Raw genomic sequence first — 12237 nt, forward strand, 5'->3', positions numbered from 1 at the left:
CCGCTATCCTTAAGAGCTCTATCTAGCTCTCTCTTGAATGCATTCAGAGAATTGGCCTCCACTGCCTTCTGAGGCAGAGAATTCCACAGATTCACAACTCTCTGACTGAAAAAGGTTTTCTTCATCTCCATTCTAAATGGCCTACCCCTTATTCTTAAACTGTGGCCCCTAGATTTGGACTCCCCCAACATTGGGAACATGTTTCCTGCCTCTAACGTGTCTAACCCCTTAATAATCTTATATGTTTTAAAATAAAATGCAAAAAGGCTGGATGGATTTGTCAAACATAAGAAAATCTGTAAACTCTTCATAATTGCTGTAATAAGTGAACACCTAGAAGAAGCAATACATTTAGGATTTGATGGAAATACAGATGAGGGAGATGCAAGACATCTTGTGAACATTTGTGGTTGTGAACAGGTTGTAAGGCAGGTTGTGAACATTTATTTTAGTTAATCTGGATTATTTGGGATTGGAGAATCAAAAGGCCAATGAGTTGGTGCCATCAGGGATTAGTAATAAGGGATAAAATGTAATAAGGGATAACTGGAAGGAAATTGTCTCAATGATGGAGGGCAATTTGAACTAAGCAAATATCAAAGTTTCTGTTATACATAACAAATTTTCCCTATTCTTGACATATATTAGTTACTGATTTTCACATAGTGCATTTTGGACATGAGCTATGAAGAAATGTTAATCAAGAAGCAAACCTTTTCAACCTTTCAGGGTGTTTGGTTAACATCAAAAAGCTCAAGCTGCCTCGACCCAATATTTAATTCGAGATGAGATGTGTCAATTGCTCACCTTTGACCAGTTGGCTCTTCTCATTGCAGTTTCTGGTTTGTACTGCTTTTTAGGCTGTAATCCATATGGCAATGGTGCAGAGACTTCAGATCGGATAGGTGCACCAAACAAAGGTGGTGGAGGTGGTAGGCCTCCTAATGGTGGAGGAGGTGGTATCCCTGGGCCACCTGGAAGTGGTGGCGGTGGTGGTGGTCCACTGCCTGGAGGGAGGGGTGGAGGTGGAGGAGGAGGAGGGTGAGGAGCAGCAACCGCTCCTGGGAGGGGTGGAGGAGGGGGTGGGGGTGGTGGAGGTGCAGGTGCAGACAAAACCACTGGTGCTGCTTGTTGCTGTAAAATAATTCACAAAACATATTTACCATCATAAAATTATAAAGTTCAAGGTCTTGCACAACTAAAGCAATGATAATATAGTTTAAGCAATGGCTGAGAAACAAATATAGGGTGAAGAGATATACCAGGGCCAAATGTCCAGTGTAATATACCATGTTCATTAAAAAAACTGCTCAGTATGGATAAATGATAATGTTACTTTAATTTCAATGTTATTCATAACAAAATCTTAAAAGAATTTAACAAAAATTTAACACCTCCTCCAACATTACAATGTTCCTTATATGATACGATACGATAGAACTTTATTTATCCCAGGAGGAAACTTGATCTGCCAACAGTCATAAAACACAAAATTAATGAAACATGAAATTAAAGTGACGAGTGGAAAGGATTGGGGATGTGCAAAGATTGGGGGTGGGGTTCAATCTGCCCCACTACGGAAGGGGGTGGAGTTGTACAGTTTGATAGCCACAGGGAAGAAGGATCTCCTGTGGTGTTTTGTATTGCATCTTGGTGGAACCAATCTGTTGCTGAAGGTACTCCTCAGGTTGACCAGTGTGTCCTGGAGGGGCTGAGCCGTATTGTCCTGGATGCTCCGCAGTTTGAGGAGCGTCCTCCCCTCCAGAACCACATCCATGAATCCAACTCCGCCCCCAGGACGGAGCCAGCCTTCCTGATGAGTTTGTTAATCCTATTGGCATCAGTGGCCTTCGCACTGTTGCCCCAGCACATGACAGCAAAGAAGATGGCACTGGCTACCACCGATTGGTAGAACATCTGCAGCACCTTACTGCAGATGTTGAAGAATCAGAGCCTTCTCAAAAGATACAGCCGGCTCTGTCCCTTCTTGTACAGGGCCTCAGCATTCCTGGACCAGTCCAGTTTACTGTCCAGGTACACTCCAAAGTATTTGTACTCCCTGGCAAACTGCACATCCATACCATTGATGGGGACAGGGGACAGGGGTGTTCCTCTGCTCCTAAAGTCCACCACTAACTCCTTAGTCTTGTCGGTGTTGAGCTGCGGGTGATTCAGCCTGCACCACTCAACAAAATTGTCGTTAGCTACACCTCTGTATTCAGCATCCCTCCCCTCACCGATGCAGTCCACAATTGCAGAGTCATCTGAAAACTTCTGTAGGTGGCAGGAGTCTGAGTTATATCTGAAGTCTGAGGTGTAGATGGTGAACAGGAACGGGAGAGAGGACAGCCCCCTGTGGAGCCCCTGTGTTGCTCACTGCCATGTCCAAGACACAGTTTTGTAGCCTGACATATTGTGGTCGTCCAGTCATGTAGTTGGTGATCCAGAACACCAATGGAGCATCCACCATCATGTTTATTACGTTTGATCTCAGTATCTCTCGTCAAAGCACGGGATAATCTGCTGGCAAATTAATACAGGGCCCAGCTATAAATTCACATGGCCTAGAGAAGCTGATCTAGATTGAACTCCTGCTGAAAATATAAGTGGATTCAACTAAAATCCCTATGACAGTTGAATACCATATAAATTCTTAATTTCCAGGTAAGTAGTGACTATTGGGAATTTTAAATAACAAGCTTTATGCTGCAAGGGTAATGGCGTGAACCTTTTCTCATAATAAACCGGTAATCTCAAACCATCCCCATTGCTTCAATTCCTAACATAAATATGCAGAATGTTTTCTCATTATTGATCAATAGTAAACATGAAATGTTAAGATGCAATAGTTTTTCGAAGTGATGTGTAACATGAAAAAACATAAGATATTGTCAATGTGGGAACTTCAGAGGAGATTAATGTTCCTTCTATAAACTCCTGAAAACTCAGATAGCTTTTGTTATCATTCAGTTTAACTTCTGCTTTTTGAATTCCATTTCAATGCAATGAAAATAAAATGATCCATGACACCTGATTATTCCTCAGGTAACAGCATTCAAAATTAGAACTCAAGGGTGTAGAAAGTTAATTCTATTTAGCATTTTCACACCAATGACTTGATCTTAAAAAAGACACTTTATCTGTATTCAAGTGTATTCTCTACCTCCTTTCATGGTGTGCATATTTGACCTAACCCATATAACATCTCATCAAATATAAAAGGGAAGATTTTGGTTAAAAACAATTGAATGAATAGTTGAGATTTAAAAAAAATTAAGGTTTAAAGTTTTTCCCTGAATCATTGAACTTTGAAATATTGTGTGCGCCAGTTCAATTACAATGTATTAAAACCAATGCCCAGACATTCATTGATTGTATGCAAGGTCAAAACTAGTGCATGTCAATCTTGCCTTATGGTTATTTTTTTTAAGTATTCTGCTGTAGTTATTAATGTTCCTGGTTAATATAACTTGCCCCCAACCAATTGTTTATACTGAAACCCAGGAGCAGTATTCTTAATAAAGATAGATAAACAGAGAACAGACATAATGTATATTTGTATGACACTTACACTGTATTTACATTATGGAATCTGATAGCACAGGAATACCAGTTTAACATTTTGTGCACAACTGGATATCAGGAATCAGGGGCACACAAGCTAGACAATGCATTAACAAAATCAACTTACATAGGCAAAGGCTATAACTTCATTGCCATCTCCCTAATCAATTAAGATAGTCCTTAGACTTTGAACCAAACATCAATAAAAATTCATTATTTAGGCAGTGCCTTAATGCCAGTATAAATCAGGATTTGTATCCCCACAAAACAAATTATTTAATGACAAAGATTTTACATTGTCCTTTATTCATACAATATCCTGCATAGCCATCCCAATATTATTAGCAAAAGGGAAAAAAGAGTTAAGTTGATAATAAATCATCATGCTTTACTGTACTCATTGGGGTAAGCAATTATTTATTAATCATAAAAAGAACCATGACTACTGAAAAATACCTTGCTCACATTTAAGCACAAAATAAACTGCTCAAAATTTTAGCTTTCACAAAGTTAATGAGGCCACCCAGTTGGTTCTTGGCAAACCTGGAAATTATTTTTTTTTCTCTCAGCCCTATTACTTTTATTTGAAGCAGAATCATGCAACTCAATAAATCAAATTCAACTAATCAGTCCTTCTCCACAACCTAGGCTGATCCTTGCTGAATTGCACCCGTTCCATATCATTTGACATCCATATCGCATCAAAGTCTAGTTCAATCGTCAAAGTTTCATTTCAGATTTCTCACAACCATTATTCTATAGATTGCTTCCAGTTTTTGCTGTGTAGCTAGATTTAGTTTTAAAATTATGTCTTGTTTCATTCATAAAACAGTTGATAAACAGTTGATATTGTAGGGACATACGGATTAGCGGGGGGGGTCTCGAACCCTCGGTTGGGCTAACGAGTCACGAGATGCGGGAGCGCGAGGTATAGTTGTGTCTGGCGCCCAACTGGAGAGATGAGATTAGATTGTATTGGCTAGTTAAGTAGTGTGTGTCCAAAGTAAGCTGTTGCAGTTTGTTACGGTTACCTACGAATAAAGACCTTTGAACAATAACGCTCGTTTTGGACTCACTACAATATATCAATAGTTCTCCACATTTACCCCATCAATTCCATCTAAACACTTATATCTTCTAAGGTCTGAAGAAGTGTCTCGACCCGAAACGTCACCCATTCCTTCTCACCTGAGATGCTGCCTGACCTGCTGAGTTACTCCAGCATTTTGTGAATAAATCCCTTCGATTTGTACCAGCATCTGCAGTTATTTTCCTATACTTCTATCTTCTAAACTCATTTTCTAGTTGACAGAAATTCACTAAACTGAATTGTTAAATGTCTTTCTTTCTCTTCAGATACTGCTTGAGCTGATGTTAATTTTCACCAAGCTGTGTTTTCATTTCATATTTGCAGCATCAGCAGCAAATTCTAGAGGAGTGGTGTTCAAAGCCAAATACTTGCGCGAGGTGTGAGCATACTTTACAAATGAAGCTTAAACTCTACCCCTTCTATTAGTTTACTCAAAATAAAGGTTGATCTTCCATCAGCCTTTAAAATTGATTTTTTATCTAGCAGCAATCTTTTTAACAATCTTTGTAAACTAGAAGGCTCCAATCTCTACTTTCTATATTTCTTCGTTATACAAGTAGTATTCTGCAACTTTTGTTCTATGTCTAATAACGAACAATGATACTCATATTCCTTATGAGGAATGCAGGTATATAGTTCCCTGAAAGTGGTGACACAGGTAGACAGGGTGGTGTAAAAGGCATTTGGCATGCTTGCCTTCATCGGTCCGCGAATTGAAGTCGTGTTTCAGTTGTACAAAATGTTGGTACGGCCTCATTTAGCATACTGTGTACAGTTCTGGTTGCCTTGCTTTGGAAGCATGTCCTTAAACTGGGAAGGACAAACAAAAAAATATGTGGATGTTATCGGATCTGGAATGTCTGTACTGTAAGGAGAGACTGTAAAGGCTGAGTCTTTTTTCCTTGGGGTGTAGTTTAAAATTTGAAGGCATCGGCCTTGAAAACCGTATTCCCTGACAAAAAATAATCTTTTTTGCATTCGATTTTTATACACAGAATGTTCATTTATACACAGAATATTCATCAACACCAAGCATTTGGTTTGATTAGAAAGTGTGATACTTTCATCAATTAAACATATGCACATTTTCTACACTAATATGTTTTCTTATTCCTTTCTAAATCTGTGTTTGTATCGTATTGAGTCATCAGTGGATTTAAATTCAAATAAAATCTCACCTTTTTCTGATGCAATAGATCAAGACAAGAAACTCAAACATGTAAACTGCAGTACCTTTACTATTCCATTTTTGCCTGGAATTTAGATCATAATCATGAAACACATGGATTAAAATGACATGGAATATATTAAAATCCAACCTCGCCGCCAATTTTACACTTAACGCTCAGCCTTTTGATCATTGTTGAAATAAAGTAAAATATCTTTTGCAGTACCTTTGCTTCCAGCTGAAGGACTTTTGTTTCGAGTTCTTTTATCTTTTCATCTTTCTTCTGATTTTCAGTCTGAGCTTCTTGTCGAGCTGAAAATTCTTCATCAAACTGAAACAAACACATGAATGAAATTTTATAGGCATGCAGTTTAATCAATGTGTACATTACACACAATAGTAATATTGCTTGATAATAAACAGCCATAAGGAAATTCTCCTCATTTTATTAATAATTAGAGTCTTTTTAAGGTTCACTTTTGCTAGGTCTTAGTCCCTTATTTTTAATACAGCTTTGTCAATGTTATCAAGCAAAATGCACCAATGATGCTCTCAAGTATTAACTGGAACTTTTGGACATGGAGTAGGATTAAATACATCACAATTCAGAAATAAATACGGTAAATACCAGCATTTTGCTTCTCTGTGAAGGTTTGATAAAAATGACTGTACGAAGTGAATTTGAACAAAGGTTGCCATTTTGAGTTTGTTAATAATATAAACTGCTCCAGTCACAAGAACATTTTCAACTCTATATAAATGTACCAAATCAGCACACTGAATTGTACTGCAAACAGGGTTAAATACAGTGCCCTCCATAATGTTTGGGACAAAGATCCATCATTTATTCATTTGCCTCTGTACTCCACAATTTGAGGTTTGTCAGAGAAAAAAAATCACATGTGGTTAGAGTGCACATTGTCAGATTTTAATATAGGCCATTTTTATACATTTTGGTTTCACTATGTAGAAACTACAGCTGTGTTTATACATAGTCCCCCCATTTCAGGGCGGCATAATGTTTGGGACACATGCCTTCACGGGTGTTTGTAATTGCTCAGGTGTGTTTAATTGTCTCCTTAATGCAGGTATAAGAGAACTCTCAGCATCTCGAGTTTCCTCCAGTCTTACATAACGTTTGGAAACTTTTATTGTTGTTAATCAACATGAGGACCAAAGCTATGCCAATGAAAGTCAAATAACCCATTATGAGACTGAGAAACAAGAATAAAACTGTTAGAGACGGCCGCCAAACCCGAGGCTTACCAAAATCAGCTGTTTGGAACATCATCAAGAAGAAAGAGAGCACTCGTGAGCTTACTAATCCCAAACAGACTGGCAGGCCAAGGAAGACCTCCACTGCTGACGACAGAAGAATTCTCTCTATAATAAAGAAAAATCCCCAAACACCTGTCCGATAGATCAGAAACCCTCTTCAGGAATCCGGTGCGGATTTGTCAATGACCACTGTCCTCAAAGACGCCATGAACAGAAATGCAGAGGCTACACTGCAAGATGCAAACCACTGGTTAGCCGCAAAAATAGGATGGCCAGGTTACAGTTTGCCAAGAAGTACTTAAAAGAGCAACCACAGTTCTGGAAAAGGGTCTTGTGGACAGATGAGACGAAGTTTAACTTACATCAGAGTGATGGCGAGAGCAAAGTATGGAGGAGAGAAGGAACTGCCCAAGATCCAAAGCATACCACCTCATATGTGAAACACAGTGGTGGGGGTGTTATGGCCTGGGCATGTATGGCTGATGAAGGTACTGGCTCACTTATCGTCATTGATGATACAACTGCTGACGGTAGTAGCATAATGAATTCTGAAGTGTATAGACATATCCTATCTGCTCAAGTTCAAACAAATGCCTCAAAACTCATTGGCCAGTGGTTCATTCTACAGCAAGACAATAATCCCAAACACACTGCTAAAGCAACAAAGGAGTTTTTTCAAAGCTAATAAATGGTCAATTCTTGAGTGGCCAAGTCGATCACCCGATCTGAACCCAATTAAGCATGCCGTTTATATGCTGAAGGGAAAACTAAAGGGGACTAGCCCCCAAAACAAGCATAAGGTAAAGATGGCTACAATACAGGCCTGGCAGAGCATCACCAGAGAAGACACCCAGCAACTGGTGATGTCCATGAATCGCAGATTGCATGCAAAGGATATGCAACAAAATACTAATAAACATGACTACTTTCATTTACTTGGCATTGCTGTGTCCCAAACTTTAAGGTGTCCTGAAATGAGGGGATTATGTACAAACACTGCTGTAATTTCTACATGGTGAAACCAAAATGTACAAAACTGGCCTTTATTAAAATCTGACGATGTGCACTTTAACCACATGTGATTTTTTCTATTACAAATGTCAAAATGTGGAGTACAGAGGCAAATAAATAAATGATGGGTCTTTGTCCCAAACATTATGGAGGGCACTGTTTGCTTACTTCTAAGTGCACTGTGATCAAGCATTTGAGTATACAAAGCTAAAATGGGAGTTCTAAATAAATTTAAAATTTAGACACAGAAATAAAAACCAAGAGTTACTTTCTTTTTGAAAGGATGTGCACGGTTCTAATTTTGTTTTTCCTTCCTTTATCTATTACATTGTCCCAAGTAGTACAATAAAACACAATTCTTCAACCTTGCAATCTATTTAAAGACAAAGTGTCTCCACTCAGGGAACAACATATTTTATGTTTACTACATGGAAGCCATAATATATCTCACTATTTCTCACTCCAATTTATTTTACATCAAGGTATTACAATTATTGAAAGTGCCCAACCTTAGATTTACTCAACTACTAAAAGTCAAGACTGCAGTCACTAACAGTTTAAATGACACATTGGTAAAATTAAATCATACTAGTTTTGATGTCCTGTTATGTAGACAGTATGAAAGTCACAAAGAGCAAGAGATGGGGATTACAAGGCAGAATTAATGTAGTTCCCCAGTACTTTAGCAAGGAGGTGCAATATACCCAATTAATCTCATGGACATCTTCAGTGCCCTAAATATCTGTGCTGCTACTTCATAGTTTAGTATTTAGCTTTAGTACTCATTTAACGTTGGGATCCACTGGCGTGTCATTAATTTAAGAAAAAGCTGCACATCAATTTACTTCAGTTCTGATTAATTGTACTATGCAATTCTTGGATTCCGTTTTGCATCTGAGATTCTTCCACAATACCTTAATAACAAACCAATGGATAACTTTGACGATAAATAAAAATATACATTTGAATTTACAGTTATGACAATAGAAGAAGGAATACAATACTTTTGCTGGTGAAAATGTGACAGGGCAATGTTGTTTTCTCCTATGCTGAACATTTGTTCATCCAAAATAAAGCTACACATTTCAGCAGAAGGCAGTCATATTCACAAGTGAATGATGTAATGGAAAATACAAAGGAATGTCAAATTCATGTATGTATTGCTGAAGTTTCTTCTGCCGTTTTTTGTGAAACACGTTGTAATATTGATAGTCTTAAAAGCTTAATGTTGATAGTTTAAAGAACATTAATTGTAGGTTACTTGATACTCCTAAGAATTACTTGTAATGTTCTTAGGACTATCATTTCAAATTAAAGACTCCTTAGTTTGTGTTAAATGATACTCAGATTATTCCAATATGACTAATGTTGATGCATGCAAGACAGAACAAGGATTGATTATTACATACTAAATCAGTGAAGCAGAAAGGGACCACTGTCTCAGTAAAACCACCCAACAAAAGGTTTATCATTTTCCTTTCCCCATCCCAACACATACTAAAAATCAAGTATTTGATTCAATAATCAATTTCATAAGTTTGGATTTAAATCATTTTCTTTAATACTTGCCTTTTTGGAAAATTCCAATGCTCTCTGTTCACTTTCTTCCACTTTTTCTTTGTCAACACATTGATCTATTAAGACATATTAATTAATTATGTGTTTCTTAATTCCATATCTCTTGCCAGAAGAAAATGTATTTAAGCTAAACTTTGATACAATGCACATTATTCCTTTAGACGAACAATATCTGGTTCAAATTCAAGAATATAAATCTTCAAATAACCTGAAAAATACACCATTTTATGTCTAGTCTCAAGAGCTGTTATATTTCAAAAAGATTCTTTAAAAAACTATGTATTGACAACATATGTTTCAGAACTGGAACTTTTGGTCAAGTCTGGAACTGGTCAAGTCTCGGGCATCATCTGTTATTCAGCAATGTGAATAAACTGCAGGTATGCTCACCACTGCAGGGCATATAACACAGAGATGGAGCTTCTAATTATGGTACATAAAGATTCAAGTCCTAATCATTTCTACACCAAGATTTGAATAGTTTTGTTCATTGATAAGTAAGATCATTAACCTTATTTTTTTCTTGAAACCTAGCTGGATTAAAATAAGAATTTTGCCACGTACAACATTCAGTCAGCCATTAAAAAAAAGAGGGATTTGAAGTAAACTTCAAATTATGTGAATTAGAGCTTCAACAATTATGTTAAAATGTACGGTTGTGTAAAGAATATGAAGTTGCTTCATATATTGTTTTGTTATTGCATAAATAACAGCAATCTTTTCATCAAGGAGAATAAATTAGTTTGTGTGACATTGCTCTATCATACCCAAAGTGACTGCATGAGATGTGACCAAATTAGTTAATTCTCTTGAAGATGTTAAACTAACATATGTGCTTTACTGGCAAGTAAAACATTCAATTTTAAAACAGTGAGTGGAACCTCCAGGAAATCACTGCAGAGATACAATGCAATGGAAATAAATATATTGAAACACTATGAAGAACTATTGAAACTTTTTAACTGTTTTAACCCAAATCTAATCGAAAATTCAGAACATACCTACAAGATGACTAAAATCCACATCTAATCGTTTACGATATTCAAAGTCAGGATCTGTTCCATTTCGATGTAATACTATCTGTGAAATACATTCTTCAATTATCTTGTAATACTGGGGTCTGCAAGAAATTTTAAAAAAAATTAAATCAACAGTACTAATCGCACAAATACAATTCAAGATGTACTGTTGAAGTAACACATTTATTTGAGGAAATGACGTTAAAAAGCTCCACTTACAAGTCTTCGTCACTAATGATAGAAACATAGAAAAATAGGTGCAGGAGTATGTCATTCGGCCCTTCGAGCTAGCACCGCCATTCAATGTGATCATGGCTGATCATCTAAAATCAGTACCCCATTCCTGCTTTCTCCACATATCCCTTAATTCCTTTAGCCCTAAGAGCTAAATCTAACTCTCCGGTGGCAGAGAATTCCACAGATTCACAACTCTCGGGGTGGAGGTTTTTCCTCATCTCAATCCTAAATAGCCTACCCCTTAAATTGTGACTCCTGGTTCTGGACTCCCCCAACATCGGGAACATTTTTCCTGCATCTAGTCTGTCCAATCCTTTAAGAATATATATTTTTTCTATACAATCCACTTTCATCCTTCTAAATTCCAGTGAATACAAGCCCTGTCGACCCATTCTTTCAACATATGTCAGTCCCGCCATCCCGGAAATTAACCTGGCGAACCTAAGCTGCACTCCCTCAATAGCAATATTGTCCTTCCTCAAATTAGGAGATTAAAATTGCACACAATACTCCAGGTGCGGTCTCACCAGGGCCCAGTACAACTGCACTCCTTGCTCCTAAACTCAAATCCTCTCACAATGAAGGCCAACATGCCATGAGCTTTCTTCACTGCCTGCTGTACCTGCATGCTTACTTTCAGTGACTGATGTACAAGCACACCCAGGTCTTGTTGCACCTCCCCTTTTCCTAATCTGACACCATTCAGATAATAATCTACCATCCTGTTCTAGCTACCAAAGTGGATAACCTCACATTTATCCACATTATACTGCATCTGCCATGCATCTGCCCATTCACCTAACCTATCAAAGTCACCCTGCAGCCTCATAGCATCCTCACCGAAGCTCACACTGTCACCTAGCTTTGTGCCATCCACAAACTTGGAGATGTCACATTTAATTCCCTTGTCTAAATCGTTGATATATATTGTAAATAACTGGGGTCCCAGAACTGAGCCTTGCAGCACCCCACGAGTCACTACCTGCCATTCAGAAAAGGACCTATTAATTCCTACTCTTTGCTTCCTGTCTGCCAACCAGTTCTCTCTTCATGTCAATATCCTACCCCCAAAACCATGTGCTCTAATTTTGCACACTAATCTCATGTGGGACCTTGTGAAAGGCTTTTTGAAAGTCCAGATACACCACATCCATTGGCTCGCCCTTATCCATTCTACTTGTAACATCCTCAAAAAATTCCACAAGATTAGTCAAGCACGATTTCCCCTTCATAAATCCATGCCGACTTGCTTTCCAAATGCGCTGCTATTACATCTATAATAATCAACTCCA

The 12237-nt window shown here is 37.8% G+C and overlaps 1 protein-coding gene across 9 annotated transcripts in view; it reads right to left on the minus strand.

The window, feature by feature from the left end:
* Positions 1–12237, minus strand: part of diaph2 (diaphanous-related formin 2) — a 448875-nt gene that overhangs the window by 295076 nt on the left and 141562 nt on the right. For all 9 annotated transcript variants that reach the window (XM_078412289.1, XM_078412288.1, XM_078412284.1 and 6 more), the window contains 4 exons: positions 10691–10809; positions 9681–9745; positions 6049–6153; positions 808–1134 (listed from right to left, as the gene is read on the minus strand). In XM_078412289.1, coding sequence (XP_078268415.1) covers positions 808–1134; positions 6049–6153; positions 9681–9745; positions 10691–10809 — 616 coding nt within the window. The remainder of the gene's footprint in view (positions 1–807; positions 1135–6048; positions 6154–9680; positions 9746–10690; positions 10810–12237) is intronic.

This window comes from Rhinoraja longicauda, chromosome 15 (assembly GCF_053455715.1).
Source record: "Rhinoraja longicauda isolate Sanriku21f chromosome 15, sRhiLon1.1, whole genome shotgun sequence".
NCBI lineage: Eukaryota > Metazoa > Chordata > Chondrichthyes > Rajiformes > Arhynchobatidae > Rhinoraja > Rhinoraja longicauda.